This window comes from Thamnophis sirtalis, unplaced genomic scaffold (assembly GCF_051295495.1).
Source record: "Thamnophis sirtalis isolate CommonGarterSnake01/CBP01778 unplaced genomic scaffold, rThaSir2_p1.2 scaffold_3, whole genome shotgun sequence".
NCBI lineage: Eukaryota > Metazoa > Chordata > Lepidosauria > Squamata > Natricidae > Thamnophis > Thamnophis sirtalis.
The window spans coordinates 31,347,798-31,364,334 of NW_028261383.1; the positions used below are offsets into that span (position 1 = coordinate 31,347,798).

The window sequence follows — 16,537 nt, forward strand, 5'->3', positions numbered from 1 at the left end:
TTGTGGTGATAGGGCAGGGATAGATTTTTAAACGATGGGAAGATATGAGAAGATAAATGCAGTTTTTGGGATGCTCGGTAAAATCCCATTTGTGAGTCACACGCAATTGCATAATGTAACCTTGGCCAGAAGTACCACTTTCCACCCCCCTTATTTTGTTTGGAAATGGAAGAATTAAAGTGTCCACATCTGTATTTAGACCATCTGCTTGGGAGATTGCACGGACTATTTATCTGCTTCAAGGTTCGAAGATCACTAGTGAGTAGAAGGTAATTGTGGGGGTGTATCCGACGCAGGATGTTTACAGTGGGATTGCAAGCCTTTGGAGCAAGTGTGTCAATGAGATTTTGCATCTCGCACAAACAACGGCGAAGGGCACGGGATGACACCCGACCTATATCCGGTCCCAAGGTCCTATTGGTAAAATGATTGTTTTCGGCAAACTTATCAAACTTTGGCAGACTTAAACAGTGCAGTGGACAAGCAGTTTCCCCCTCTGTATCCCTATCTAAGGTAGTCCTCAGCTTACAACCATTCGTTTAGTGACTATTTGACATTACAACAGCACTGGAAAACATGGCTTATCACCTTTTTTCCCACACGTGCGACCATTGCGGCATTCCCATAGTTCACGCAATGAAAATTTGGAGCTTGGGAACGGATTCATATTTATGACGGTTGCAGTGTCCTGGGGTCGTGTGATCTCCTTTCTGATGAGAAAAGTCAGTGGGGAAGCCGGGACTCACTTAACAACGGTATTACTAATGTAACAATTGCAGTGATTCCATCTTCCCCTAATTGGAGGCAGCTGCTTAGTAAAGAGGAAAAGAGAGGAGAGCCAAGGAAAACAATAAGCCGGCTCTTAGGGAAAGGCAGACGTAGATGCTAGCCAGCCGCTCCCTGGCTGGAAAATAAATAGGGGGTTGGGAGTGGCCGTTTGTCACAGGCAACCATTCATTTTCTAGTATACACAACTGTGCCACAACTGTGGCAAGAAAGACCGTAAAATGGGGGCAAAACTCACTAAACAATTGTCTTATTTAGCAACAGAAGTTTTGGGGGTCAATTGTGGTCGTACGTCGAGGACTGCCTATATCTGATTCTCCTTCCTAGGTTTTCCTGATGGGGTGATTTTTCTCCTTCAAAGACAGGATGCCCTTCAGAGATGGGCAAACCCAGGGCAAACCGGTAGTGGCTGCAGGGGGAGGCTCCACCTGCCCACCCAGACATCATCATGGACACTCTGTGCATGCACAGAAGGTTCTGCGCATGCGCAGAAGCACCGCACCTGCGTGCTTCCGGTTCTGAACCAGTAGCAAAGATGATAGCATTTCATGCCTGATGCCCTTCCTTTTTCTCCTCTCATTAGTCAGGAGGTCTTCTTGTGGTCTCCCATCCAAATACTAACTGAATCCAATTCTGCTTAGCTTTTCAAGATTAACCAAAGCCAACTCTATTTTAATTAAAGTGGGAATAACTGAAATATTATGTATCCCCTATACTTTCTCTTCCTTCTCACTGTTATCACCCTGATGTCGTTTTCTTCGGTGGAAGTCACTTTGGCTGCAAATCATCTTTTGAAATTCTCCCCCTAAATTCAAGGAAAGAGATACAGGGTGTCAATTTTTTTCCCCTAGAGTTTCTCAGGGCAAACGAGAAATCCTTCTCCCCACACCTCAAACTGGTCTGCTCTTTTTCTCAGGCTACAAAAACGTCACTAGAAGATATTCGTTCAAATAGTTCCTTGTAAAGGATAGTGAAAATGACCTTAGAAAGAAAGAACCAATAAGAGAAGTGAAACAGCGATTAAGTCTTAGAAAAATGGAAAATATGAAGAAGAAATTCAGACTAAGCCCTTCTTGATTCTGTTGGCATAGCAGAATATGACTGACTTTCAAGATCCTGTTATTATGCCGTATTACTGTCAGAGTTTGTTGCAGAAAATTCAAACCCACAAAGCGCGCACAGATAACTGATTCAGCAGGATTCAATAACTTCTTTATATACACAATAATACATGAATAAACGTACAATACCAATAGTGGATTCTCCAACATGGTAGTAGTTACAGGCAAAACACAGGCAGAGGAGATATTGGTTTCCAATTTCAATTCAGAGAGCAGACTAGATTAGTTCTCTTGCACAGACTCAGCGCTACATAGGTAAGCCATGCCCAGGCTCCAAGCCGCCTGGCATGGCTCTCAGTCACCAAATAGCTCCCATTGGCTGACCCAGTTGCCTTGCCTATACATTGGCTGACCTTTGTTACCATGTCTCTGCCAATTGAAATATCCCTGGACAAATGAATAGAATAGAAGAATAAAATATTCTTTATTGGCCAAGTGCAATTGGACACACAAGGAATTTGTCTCTGGTGCATATGCTCTCGAACTCAGCTTACAGCAGCTGGTTTAGTGACCATTCAAAGTTACAATGGCACTAAAAATAGTGACTTGTGACCATTTCCCACACTTATGACCATTGCTCATGTGATTTACATTGGGATGCTTGACAACTGACTGACATTTATGATGGTTGCAGTGTCCCGGGGACCACGTGATTCCCCTTTTGTGACCTTCTGACAAGCAAAGTCAATGGGGAAACCAGATCCCCTTAACAACCGTCTTACTCAGCTGCAGTGATTCACTTAACAAATGGGGTGAGAAAAGTCATAGAATGGGGCAAAACTCACTTAAGACATTTCTCACTTAGCAACATAAATTTGGGGCTCAATTGTGGACATAAGTTGAGGATTATGTGTATGTACAAACAACAAGAAGGAAATAGGAAAGATGGGAAAGATAATAGTAATACATCCCTACTATATGGGTAAATATCCTTAGGTGTAAGACAGTGCTGTGGGAATTAGATGCTTAGCAGAGTGATGGCATGGGTGAAAAAACTGTCTTTGTGTCTAGTTGTTTTGGTCTGCAGTGCCCTAGAGTGGTGTCCTGAGAGCACGATATGCACCCACAAATAAACCTTGACCCCTTTGCAATCAAATAAATGGATGCAAAAGTGCATTTAACTTTGGCAGAAACTTCAAGAACAAATTCTCTTTCCCGAATCTGGAAGACAAAGGATGGAGGGAGAGGAAAGGGTTGAGGAGAGGAGTGAAACAGGGAATGATGCAAGAGAATATTTTGTTCCATAATAATAATATATGTTAAAAAACAACAACAGGAGAGTATGTCCTCCCCATCTATTAACTAAAACGCATTTAGTAATAGAGCAGAGCAGCAGTGAGCGTGTGAGAGTATCCCTGAATCTGATATTCTTCAGAACGGGAACAAGGACATCAACGAGAGTGCCAGTTCATTAGCAAATGTTCTTTGTGCAGCCAAAATGGAGAGACGCTTCCAGGTTCTTTTAAGGCAAAGGAGAACAGGACATCTGTGGATGACAGTCAGGTAGCCCTCAACTTAAGACCGGGGGGGGGGGGGGCTTAGCAACCATTCAAAGTTACGACAGACCTCCAAGGTTATCACTGAGCCAAATTGTTGCTGTTGTTGTTAGTTGTGACGTCGTGTCCGACCCATTGCAACCCCATGGGCAATGTTCCTCCAGGCCTTCCTGTCCTCTACCATCCCCTGGAATCCATTTAAACTCACGCCGACTGCTTCAGTGATTCCATCCAGCCACTTCATTCTCTGTTGTCCCTTTCTTCTTTTGCCCTCAATCATTCCCAGCATTAGGCTCTTCTCCAGTGAGTCCTTCCTTCTCATTAGGCGGCCAAAGTACTTGAGTTTCATCTTCAGGATCTGGCCTTCTAAAGAGCAGTCAGGGTTGATCTCCTCTAGGACTGACAGGATTGATCACCTTGCAGTCCAAGGGACTCGCAGGAGTCTTCTCCAGCACCAGAGTTCAAAGGCCTCCATTCTTTGGCGCTCAGCCTTTCTTATGGTCCAACTTTCACAGCCATACATTACAACTGGGAAAACCATAGCCTTGACTATACGCACTTTTGTTGGCAGGGTGATGTCTCTGCTTTTTAATATGCTGCTTAGATTTACCATAACTTTCCTCCTCAGGAGCAAGTGTCTTTTAATTTCTTGGCTGCAGTCCCCATCTGCGGTGATCTTGGAGCCCAGGAAAATAAAAGCCACATAGGCAGTGTCTAAATCTGTCAGAGTGTCAACTCTGAAGTTAACCTGGCTAAAGCCATCTTGCACTGCCACATAGTTGCCACGAAGCCTGAGAGGGGAAAGTGAGGGGGGAAAGTTGATAGCCCAGCTACCAGTCAAAACAAAAAGTTTTCCAGTGGGAACCAAGGTCATCGTAACAGGTGGATGTTGAAGGAGGAGAGGAGTGGCCAAGCAGCCTGCCAGCTACTTTCATTGGATGATGTGACCGGTGACATCTGGGAGGGGGGGATTGTCACTCTCTTAATTAGGTGAAAACTGCAGGAACTGTTACAGTCGGTTTTCACCAGCTGTGTCAATATAATGCATCCAATGAAGCATCATATTCTTTGAGGAATCTACCTGTCTCAAAGTTCGGCTTTCAATGAGTACGTCACTCGGAACGCTGACATTGAGAAATAAATAAAATAAATGAAAAAGCTACTTGTGACCCCCTCCTTGTTACTGATGGCAATAGGACTTGCATAGAGGTTCATTGAAGCAGTCGCCATGAGCTTAAATGGACTCCAGAGGATGGTAGAGGACAGGAAGGTCTGGAGGAACATTGTCCATGGGATCGCGATGGGTCGGAAACGACTTCGCAACTAACAACAGAGAGACTCTTGCATTAATTTGGCCCCCTTGCAATCTTTAGACCACAACCAAATTGAGTAACTCTTTTAAAGGCAGTCTGTTCTAATGGGTAATGCACCAGGGCTAGGAACCAGGAGAGCGCGAGTTCTAGTTCCGCCTTAGCCAGGTGCTCAAGTTGTGAGCCGCCCTGAGTCCCCATCGGGGAAAAGGGCGGCATACAAATGAAATAAATGAAATGAAATGAAGCCAGTTGGGTGACATTGAGGCAGTTACTCTCCCTTATCCCAACCCACCTTCACAGGGTTGTTTTGGGGAAAATAGGAGGAAGGGGTATTTAGGTATGCTCCCTGCCTTGAGTTATTTATAAAAAATAATAAAGATGGGCTATAAATAAATTAATTATACTGCAGCTAAGCGCAAAAGCAGATCTTGGACATTTTTGCAAGGCGAAATCATCCTGGCTGTGGCTTAAGGTTGCATTGGATGCAGCTGGGCACCATGCCACAAAAAATTAAATTTATGTAGGGGGAGAGACTGAAATTTATGTGTATGGGGGGAAGACTGTCAACGGGATTCAAAGATCTCTCTCACATTCAAAACACAATAGAACCCCTTATGCTACCAGGCTTGAAATTTTGGCCTTGGACAACCTAGAACTACGCAAATTAATGTCTGACCTAAGGGTGGTACACAAAATTGTCTGCTACAACGTCCTACCTGTCAATGACTACTTCAGCTTCAACCGCAATAATACTCAGGCAAACAATCGATACAAACTCAAGGTAAGCCGCTCCAAACTCGATTGAAGAAAATACGACTTCAGCAACAGAGTGGTCCACGCCTGGAATGTTCTACCTGACTCTGTTGTTACATCACCAAACCCCCATAACTTTAACCTTAAACTATCTGCCGTGAACCTCACCCCTTTCCTAACAGGTCTGTAAAGGGGGTGTGCATGAGCCCACCACCAGCGTGCCTACCATCCCTGTCCTACTGTCCCCATTTATTCGTACCCATTTCCTGTGTTCATGTTTATATTTATACCTGTTATCTCATACGTTTGACAAATTAAATAAAGTAAAATAAATAAAATGGTTGTCCCAAAGGTGCTTTTCCAAAAGGCAACTGGACATTCTCAGTTTTTTCTTGGAAAACATTTCGCTTCTCATCCCAGGAGCTTCTTCAGTTCTGGACAACTGTTCTGAACAGTTCTGAAGAAGATCCGAAGAAGCTTCTGGGATGAGAAGCGAAACGTTTTCAAAGGAGAGGAGAGGGAGAGTGAACCCAAGAAAATCCAGTTGCCTTTCAGAAAAAGCGACGTTGAGACACTCACTCATCCAATCATTTACTTTACTATTCTGATAGACCACCACGTTCCTTGCATACTCCCAGTGGTTTACAGTATTTGACGAGAACGCTAAAACAGACTTATGAAAACAAGTACATTCAAGCCTATCCTTTCCCACCCTTCAATAAGAGCAGGCATATACTTCTACCTGTTGTCTCGTACAGGTTTGACAAATATATTTAATGTATATATTATATACATTAATATAATTTGACACAAATAATTTGAAAAGTTTTAAATAAAACTCTTTGCAGCAGGAAGAGACTGCAAAGATTGCAAGGGAATCCCTTGGAGCTGGGGAAAGGGACCGAGCTTTTCGTGTGCGTGCGCGTTTTGTTTAGTGGCCGCGGTGTACCAGGACGGAAAAGGGCGTGTGGGACGCGTGTTTTGCAAACAATGCCCTTTCTCCGCTTTCGCTGGCAACAATCTCCTTCCCTTCCCCACCCCCACCCCCACCCCCACCCCCGCGCGGGTTTGCCTGTGCGTGACATCCCTACACCTGAAGGCATTAAAACTCTTAAAAATTTGGATTTTCCCGTCTGAGCTGTCCCCCTGCTAACAGCTGCTTAGCCAATGGGGTGGCGCGGGGGGCGTGGCCTCTCCTATACATAAATTCGGATCCGGCCGAGCGGCTCCTCATTCTGAGCGCTTTCAGCTGCTTCTCCCCTTCTCCTCTGCTAAGGCCGAACGACGATGTGCTACGCCTGCAAGCCGACCTTAGCACCGCTCAGCATGTCACCGCTCAGCATGCCGCAGCTCTCCGCCAGGGCCGCGCCTACCGGGCCCCAATACTTCACGTTTGATCCTCTGCCGGAGGACGAGAAGAATCATGCCGCCCACCGGAGCTTCGCCAAGTCCAGCAAGCACAAAAGGCGTTCCCGGAAAATCCTCTACCCTCCAGTGGTAAGTCCAGTGGGGGACGGTTTGCAGCGGGAGAATAACTGGGGTTTGGCTAGAAACTTCCTTACAGTGAGAACAATTAATTAGCCCAACAGAAGTTGTGGGTGCCTCCATCACTGGAGGTTTTTAAGAAGAGATTGGACAGTCATTTGTCTGAAATTGTATTGGGGCTCCTGCTTGAGCAGGGGGTTGGACTAGAAGACCTCCAAGGTCCCTTCCAGCTCTATTCTGATTGATTGATTCAAGACTTTTCTTTAAGATGTTTGCTGGCTGGGGAACTCTGGGGGTTGAAGTCCCCACGTCCTCTGATCCAAGAATGGCAGAGTTGGAAGGAACCTTGGAGATCTTCTAGTCCAACCCCCTGCTTAGGCAGGAAACCCTACACCAGTTCAGACAAATGGCTATCCAACATTTTCTTAAAAACTTCTAATGTGGGAGCATTCACAATTTCTGGAGGCAAGTCGTTCCGCTGATTACCGTAATTGTTCTGCCTGTCAGGAAATTTCTCCTTAGTTCTAGGTTGCTTCTCTCCTTGGTTAGTTTCCACCCATTGCTTCTTGTGCTGGGCTGACAAGGAGAGGGATTGGAGCAGTGGGGGAAAGCATTTTAGGTCTAGCACCCTGCAAATTCAGGTGTGCTACTTCCATATGAGCAGCCTAACATATTCATTAGTATTATTTTTTTAACTTGGCAAATTTAAGATGTGCGGCCTTCCATTCTCAGAATTCCGCAGCCAGCAAGGACATGGTGCATTTTTTTTTTTGCAAAATTTTGCAAATTTTAGAATCATTCCTGAAAGTGCAGGGTCCCCCCCCCCCTCCCCAGTACATGGCAAGGAAAAGGGCATTATTTCAGTACAGAATAACAGAGTTGAAAGGGACCTTGTAGGTCATCTAGTCCAACCCCCCCTGCAACACACACCCAAACAGGAGACCCTACATCATTTGGTTGCAAAAGTATTGAACTAAAGGCAGGGATCATCCTAGGGAGTTGTGTCGCTAATCCCCTCTCTTGGTTCTTCTCTTTCCCAGGTGAAGCGTTACTATCCCACGCAGGGGCGCAGCTATGCCAAGACCCTCCTCTTCATCCTCCTCGCCGTTGTCTTCTTCCAAATCTATAATGCAGAAGATGACCTCCTCCTGGTTGGAGCCACCCTGGAAGACAACACATCTGGCTGCTCTCTGCAGGGCTGGGAGTCTCAGGTCCCACCTGTCCCTTCCGAACTGCCCATAATCACAGAGCAACCTGTTGTATCAACAACATTCTCCTTGGAAATCACCACCGTGGCCAATGTTTCTGAGTGGCCCTGGGGAGAGGAGAGATCTTCCGAATCCACTGTTGACATTACCCATTTTTTGCAGCAGAATCCAGCTGCTTTCTGAAGATCGAACGACCTCCCCCCTTTCACCGGAGGGAGAAACGGAAGCAGAGCCTAAACTGGGGAAGTCAGAGGGAGAGACTGCCATGCTGATGGTGGGCCTTTAGAAAAAGTATCTTTGTAAAGCAGAAGTAAAGATACAGAAAAAAAGACAAGGAGGTTTTGGAGCTCAGCCTGTGCGGTCACCCGCCCGGAGGATGCCAAGCAAGGCTGACGTTACAAAAACTTGAACTGGACTGACATGGCATTATGCAACAGGAAAGGGGACAATTCCTTGTTGCTGCAATTTTATGGAGGGGGAAAGGGGATATTTAATATTTATTAATAATAATAATAATAATAATAATAATAATATCTATGTAATTTAAACTGACTTTTATTTATGTGTGAAACTGGGAGGTAGAGTGGGGAATTGCTGCTCTTGTATGGCACTATGCATTTGGAAAGAATTCTTATGTTTTATGTTTCTCTAGCAAGGTAGTTTTTTTTTTTAGATTTTTTTTTTTTTTAGATTTTATTTAGCATTTATAGGCCGCCCTTTTCCCTGAGGGGACTCAGGGCGGCTTACAATAGTAAGGGAAGGGGAGTGAAAGACAAAATACAGAAAAAAAAGTGTGAATTAATACTAAGGTTTTTTTGTGGGTCATAAATCTCTGATAGGAAGAGGGCTAGACTTTGGAAATCAAAAATCTTTTTATGATTTGTACTTTGGCGAAGGAGCAAGGTTTCAGTGAGGACTGAATTATGATCTGAATTTTGCAAATAGTGTTGTGATACTTCAATAATGGGGGGAAAGTTGTGTGACAGGAAAAAAATAAAAAAACTGACAAGTAAAAAAAATGTTATTGAAGCTGATGGACAAGACTTTTCAGCTTCGTGAGAACTGGCACAATAAAAGTTAAAGATGCTCCTTTTTATTTATTGTAAAAACAACTGATTTTTTTTATTCCTGTTTTGTATGTTAGACAGAACATTTTTTGTTAGTGTTTGCTAGCTGTGTAACAATGAGTTGTTTGTAAGGGTTGATGCAGCCATATTAGCATTTCCAAAACTTTAGTAACTCACTTTTTGTGAATTGCACTTTATATGTTAACACTATTCCAGATGAACTGGCTCAACTCTGTATGTTCTATGAACAATAAATTAAAATAGTGATGTTTTAATCTTTGCCTGGCTGGGATTTTTGAAAGCTGTGTCTTGGATTGGTCATAAATTTTTAAGAACATTTTTTAGGAATGTGTTCTGACCTAGGTTTCCCAAGAGCATGAAGCAAACTCCTGGTCCCAACAAAAAAATCTTTTAGTAACTTACTGTCAATTCTGCTCATTCACATACAGTAAAGTCTTTCAAGGGAGGGTTTACAGTCACAGACCTTATCTGGCTTGGAGAGAGAGTCACGAACCAAGCAAACTGTCTCCTGCAAACTCCACTCCCCTTTCGCTCATCTTTAATTTCGTCTGGGAGGGGCCATTCATTGTCCACCTGTGGCCTTACTCCCAAGTTGACCCACTTTTTAGCTGTTCCCTTCATCTGGCATGCACACACTGGGAACAAGCTCCAGCTGTTCTTCTGCCTCACTGATTTCTGATTCTGAAGGCAGCTGATAACTGGCTTATGGCTCTGACCCCTCTCTGCCTCTGACACAGAGCCCTCAGCACAGCCTTCCCCAGACTCCAGAGCCTTCCCCAGACTCCAGGACTGGCCCATGTTCCTCCCCAACCTCCTCACTGTCCGAATCTGCTGCCAGCTCCGCTGGCCGCTGGCAGGCCACAACAAAGTCAACCAACACACATACACTACACCTTGGTCCTGCACTCTAAATTCACAAAATCACACATGAAAGAACAAACGGTGGCAGCTTGGTCACCACTACGCCAAGCTCAGAGAAGATCAAGAACTCAATTGTTTAACCCAGAGTGGCATTTATTTTCTTACAAAGAAGAACGATTCTAGTAACCCATGGCCAATGCATTCTGTTTCAGTTGGAGCTTCTGAGTCAGCTTCAAATGTTGCCCCACCTAGAATGTGCTGCAATAATTGACCCACAGGGCAATGAATATGGGTTGCCCCACCATTTGGGTTTCCTTGTCCATATCCGCTCATTTGCACTCCTGAAATGATTACATCATCTATGCTAGTAGAAACTCACGAATTGAGGAGCACCCTTGCTCACTCACTAAGGCCATCTGATTTCATCACTAGAACCAACATTTCTAGTTGATTCAGTTCTACAGAGGAATTATTGAGTCTGTCATCTGCACCTCTATAACTGTCTGGTTTGGCTCTGCAACCCAACAAGACAGACACAGACTTCAGAGGATAATCAGAACTGCAGAAAAAAACAATTACTGCCAACCTGCCTTCCATTGAGGACCTGTACACTGCACGAGTCAAAAAGAGGGCTGAGAAAATATCTACAGATCCCTCACATCCTGGACATAAATTGTTTCAACTTCTACCCTCAAAACGACGCTATAGAGCACTGCACACCAGAACAACTAGACACATGAGCAATTTTTTTCCCAACTGCCATTCCTCTGCTAAACAAATAATCCCCACAACACTGTCAATAATTTACTAAGAATGTATTACTATTATTCTTCTCTTCCTTCGTAGTATCTCTCTCTCTCCACTTATGACTATAATCATGTTGCTTGTATCTTTCAATTTATATTGTATTTATTTGATTCCTAGTATGATTTGATAGCTTATTAGTAACCTTGACTATCTCTAAGTGTTGTATCTTTTTACTCTTGATGAATGTATTTTATTTTTCTTTATGTACAATAAGAGCATATGCACCAAAGACAAATTCCTTGGGTGTCCAATCACACGGCTAATAAAGAATTGTATTCTATTCTATTCTATTCTATTCTATTCTACAGCCCTGGTGTTTTTGGAAGAACAGGAGTTTTGCCAGGCTATATTTAATCCGAGGTGGTTTTTTTTTTGTCCTTTCCTCACAACTCCAGGTACTGGTTCATTACTGTAATTCTAGCTATCCCACCCAATGTTATATTTTCTGCAGACCTGGTAAGCATTCCCTTCATGATAAACTACTGAAGAATAGAAGACTCAAGCCATTTATTGAGGCCTCCCCCGTCTCAATACCTCTCCAACCATACATGAGCACTTTCGAGTTTGATTTCCAAGGCGCCTTGTACACCCTTAGTTTTCAAGCCCACATCTAACTAACCTGCTAATCCAAACAAATTATGATTCTCAAATGCTTTAAGGGAACCAAGATATATGATGACTGCAGCATTCCCACAATCTATTGAGGAGGTTTCCTATCAAAAATTCAGATGAGGTTAGTCTGACAGGATTTGCTCTTGATAAATTCTGCATGGTTTTTATTAGTTACTGTGTTATAATCAAGATACTTACGGATCAACTTCTTCATGATCTGCTCTGGAACTTGCCAGGTATGGATGTCTGTCAAACTGGCCAAGGTTTCCCTTTTCCACTTTTTAGGCACTGGTTCTCTTATGTTTTCATTCATTTATTATTAAATGTATTTGCCACCCATCCTATTTTGAAATTACTATGACACTTCACCACTTTGTCAGGATTTCCCCAAGATATTGCATACAGGTAAGTCCTTGACTTATTTAGTTCATTTAGTGACTGTTCAAAGTTACAACGGCACTGAAAAAAAGTGACTCATGACCATTTTTCACTCTTATGACCGTAGTTAAAGGAGATGGAATGTTGAGGCCATCAGACTGATTGAGGATGGGAGGCTGGGTTTCTTCTAGGTTGCAATTCCCTTGTAAAGTTGCAATTCCCTTGGACTGAACTGAGTGAGGAGTGAGTGAGTGTGTTTTTTTTTCCTCCCCAGTATCATGTATTTCTGAATTAACCACAATGGTTCCTCAGAATAGAATTTAAATGTAGAATTTCCCTATAATTCAAACCAGGGATTCCCTGACTCTCTATTCATTCAACCCTACATCTTCTTTCTCTTTTCACAACCTCCTCATAGGGCAAATGTTTGAACTGAACCAAATTAAAAACTGAATAGTTCTGGCTTTTCTTTATTGCGGTTTCCCTTGTTCACTGAGCACTTATAGTAATGATTCTTCTCTTTTTTTAAAACAAACAAACACTTTTTCTTCTTCTTTTGCTTTCTCCACCTACACCACTTCCTTCTTGATTTTAAGTTTTCCTGACTTCACAGTTCCTTGTTAGCTTTGTCTACTCTTCCTTGTCAATCGATCCCTTTGTCCATTTTCTCCATCTTTCCCAGTGCATGTCCTCTCCAATCCAGGAGTGTGATATCTTTTGGTCATTGATAGCTGAAAGGTAAAAATGTAAAAATAGTCTCCTGCCACCCCTTGCTCCTGCACTGCTGAAGGACAGTGCCCAGATATTTTCTCTGGGGTTTTGAATGACTGGGGAATTCTTGAAAAACACTATAACAGAATAACAGAGTTGGACCGGATTTTGGAGGTCTTCTAGTCCAACCCCCTCAGTGGTGGGTTTCAAAAATTGTTCGAACCTACTGTGTGGGTGTGGCCTCCTTTGTGGGAGTGGCTTGCTGCCCATGTGACTGGATGGGAGTGGCTTGCCGCCCATGTGACCGGATATGAAGGTCAGAACCACCTTAAATTACCTCACACACAGCACTGGCATGCATAAGAATATGATGTAAACTTGTTTTTTAAAAGGCATCTTTGGTTTGTGTTAAAACAACTTCAACACACGCAATGTTCTGATTGCACCACAAATGCAATAGTCATCCTTACCTTTCACAGAGGCACTGAGTTTTATAAATATGAGCATGATAGTGTAGAATAATCATATCCAAGGACCAGTGGTGGATTTCAAAAAAATTTGGAATCTTTTCTGTAGGTGTGGCCTGCTTTCCAGGTCCACTGGTGGAACTTCTTCCAATCAGTTCGGTAGATTTGACGAACCGGTTCTACCGAATAGGTGCGAACTGGTAGGAACCCACCTCTGAACCCCCTGCTGAAGCAGGATACCTTATACATTCTGGATAAATGATTATCTAATCTCTTTTTAAAAACCTCCAGTGATGGAGCAATTACAGTTTCTGAAGGCAAATTGTTCCATTGATTAATCATTCAAACTATGAGTCAATTTCTGTTTTGTTTTAGGTTGGTGCTCTATGAATAAATGAATAGGAATAGAGATCTGTGGCTCTTTGTTCTTACATGTATCCTTTTCCATTAATAGACCCTCACTAAGCCTCTTATTCCCCACTTGTTTCCTTGCCTTATTCCAGCTATTAGCTTCCAATATCACATTTTCTGAATCACCCCCATGTTTTTATCTCTTTTTCCCCTGAACTTCTCCTGTCTTTTCTTATTATTTCATGACTAATAATATGGTTTGCCAAGATTTGATGCAGATTATCACTTAAAAAAGAAAATTAATGAATTTCAGTAAACTTTATATACATGCAGGTGGTCCATCAATTTTCAAAATATATAGGTTTTTCTTTCCTTTTTTTAAAAAGGGACCTTTTTTGAATACAGTGTGATTTTTCCCCCTGTTCAGTCATCCTTTCCACAAATTTGGCTTGAATGTATCAAAGTGGTGATGGCAGCATCAGTCAATCAGTGGCAAATGTTGGTACATTCCAATGACTTTCTGACTCTGATCCCTGAAGTTGATACATTCCAATGACTTTCTGACTCTTTCTGATTTTTGCTCCCTGAAGTTGGTACATTCCAATGACTTTTTGTCTCTTTCTAATGTTTTGCTCTGAGTGATGAAACTGCTTGGATGAAACATCTCAGATTAACAAAGTTTGGTCCATGGCCATGATTCAACCTTTAGATGCCTTTGGCCTGGATGATTGAGTCTTCATTGACAAATTATCTTGCAGTTTCTTCAAAACAGACCAATCAGAAGCCAGCCTAGATGAAGAACCCTCCAGGAACCAGATGTCTTAGATTCCCATGACGATGACATGGACCAATCAGGGATAAGTTACAAGAGGCTGGCCATCTCTGCTTCAGTTACATGTGGCAATAAATTCACTACAAAGCAGCTCGATTTCCAGCCTTGGAAATTTCCAGCCACAACTTCTGGAACAACATCAGGACACCAGGAAACTAGTTCATAGCCATTCAGGCTGAAGCTCATCCTGGCTTCATGAGACAAGCAGAAGTAAATGTATTTCTTTTTTGGGGAGCACTTTACAAAAATATTCCAAGGAAGTAATGTAAGAAAATAATGCACAATAAAGCAAATAGGAAGCTTTTGGATATCACCCATCCATTTACCAGTTCTAAGACTTAAATTTCAATATAAAGGTAGTCCCCGACTTACCACAGTTCATTTAATGACCAAAGTTACAACGGCACTGATAAAAGTGACTTATGACACTTTCTCACATTAGGACCTCCAGCATCATGTGATCAAAATTCAGATGCTTGGCAACAGGTTCATACTTATGACTGTTGCTGTGTCCCGAGGTCATTTTGCAACTATTTGACAAGATAAATCAACAGGGAAGCCAGATTCACTTAACAACCATGTTACTAACTTATCAATGGCAATGATTCACTTAACAACAGTGGCAAGAAAAGTCGTAACATAGGGCAAAACTCACTTAACACGTGTCCCATTTAACAACAGAAATTTTGGGCTCAATTTTAGTCAAGGACTACCTCTAAACCCACACCAATACATGCCAGCCTTATTTAGAGCACAGATCTAAAAATAGATTGAAGAAAAAGTTATATTTGTATTGTGTTTGATTCTTTCTGTTCACAATTTTGTGGGGTCCTTGGTGCTCTCTGAGCTTGGTTGTTTTCTTGCAGATATTTCATTACCCAACTAGGGAACATCATCAGTGCTAGAAGCGAATAGGGTTTGGTCTCTGTTTATATATAGTGGTTTGCCCTGTCACTGTTGGTGGGAGAGTTGTTTTCTTCTTGCTAGTTCCATGATTAGATGTTGTTTACAGTTTGACAATTCATCTGAGTTGGTGGTTCTGTGATTGGGGCATTGTTATTTTTTGACTGCTTGTTTGTTGGTCTAGTGTTAATCCCCGTTTATCTGCCTGTTGATTGCTGGCAAGGAGGTGTTTTGTTTTTGTTCTGACACATGTGCTTAAGGGAATTGATAGCTGGTGTATCACCACCACCACCACCCCACTATGTCTGCATGAAGAGATATCGGTGAAAAGCAGTCTTTGCCAACATTTACAACAGGAGTCTTGTTTGAGCCTGATTTACCCTTCTAGGCCTTCTGTGTTTGCTATCTGTGTGTACAATATTGGCTATCTAAGGATAAGGCGTGGCCCATTAAGAATTTGTCATCAGCAACCAGCCCAGGAGATGTGAGTAATTCACAAAGATAACCTGCCTCCAGCAGGAAACTTTCCCGGAAAGTTACCATGCAGAAGTGATGCAAGAATCAAAACGTCTGATGAATTGATTTTTTGAACATGATCCACTGGCCAGATAAAGCTTCCGTTTTCCCTAATAGCATCTTTGAAATGTTTTGTTCATTATTTTCCTAATTGCCTGAATTTAGTGGGGTATTTTCTACCAGGCCACATCCATTCCAGAGGAGCATTTGATTTGACATAAGAGTAGAGAATTAACAGAGTTGGAAGGGACCTCGGAGATCTTCTAGTCCAACACCCTGCTCAAGCAGGAGATCCTATGCCATTTCAGACAAATCATCGTCCAATCTCTTCTTAAAAACCTCCGGTGCTGGAGCATCCACAATGTCTGTAGGCAAGTCGTTCCACTGATTAATTATTCTAACTATCAGGAAATTTCTCCTTAGTTCTAGGTCGCATCTTAGTTTCCATCCCTTGCTTCTTGTTCCTCCTTCAGGTGCTTTGGAGAATAGCTTGACTCCCTCTTCTTTTTTTAATAAAGTTTTTTTTTATTTTTTCTCTATATATACATTCACATAATTATTATTCTTTTTTTTACATTCATAAGTCTAATACATTTGTCATTCCATTCATAGAATTGTAGTATTCCATTCGGGTTGTTTTATTTACCATCCCTCACCTATTTTGACACCACCTTCTTCCCTTACCTCTCCCCTCCTCCTCTCTTCCTCTTCCCCTTCCTACCCTCTATCCTTCTCTCCTTCTCCCTTCCATCTTCCTCTCCTCCTCACTATCTTCCTTCCCTCCTCTTCTTCTCATCTCCTCTCTTCCTTTCTCTCCCTCTCTCCCTTCTCTACTTTCTTCTTTCCTCC

General features: G+C 42.6%; 1 protein-coding gene across 1 annotated transcript; it reads left to right on the top strand.

Moving 5' to 3' along the window:
- The first annotated feature begins 6,695 nt into the window (after positions 1 to 6,695).
- IER3 (immediate early response 3) lies at positions 6,696 to 8,816 on the top strand. Its single transcript, XM_087707781.1, has 2 exons — positions 6,696 to 6,966; positions 7,995 to 8,816. Exons 1-2 carry the CDS (start codon positions 6,757 to 6,759, stop codon positions 8,343 to 8,345), a joined length of 561 nt encoding a protein of 186 aa, XP_087563907.1. The 5' UTR covers positions 6,696 to 6,756; the 3' UTR covers positions 8,346 to 8,816.
- Positions 8,817 to 16,537: the final 7,721 nt, after the last annotated feature.

Bases quoted from the DNA above. Each gene is read 5' to 3' on its own strand.
- IER3 (XM_087707781.1), top strand. From the start codon at position 6,757: ATGTGCTACGCCTGCAAGCCGACCTTAGCACCGCTCAGCATGTCACCG. The intron at 6,967-7,994 runs GTAAGTCCAGTG...TCTCTTTCCCAG, and splicing joins AAATCCTCTACCCTCCAGTG to GTGAAGCGTTACTATCCCAC.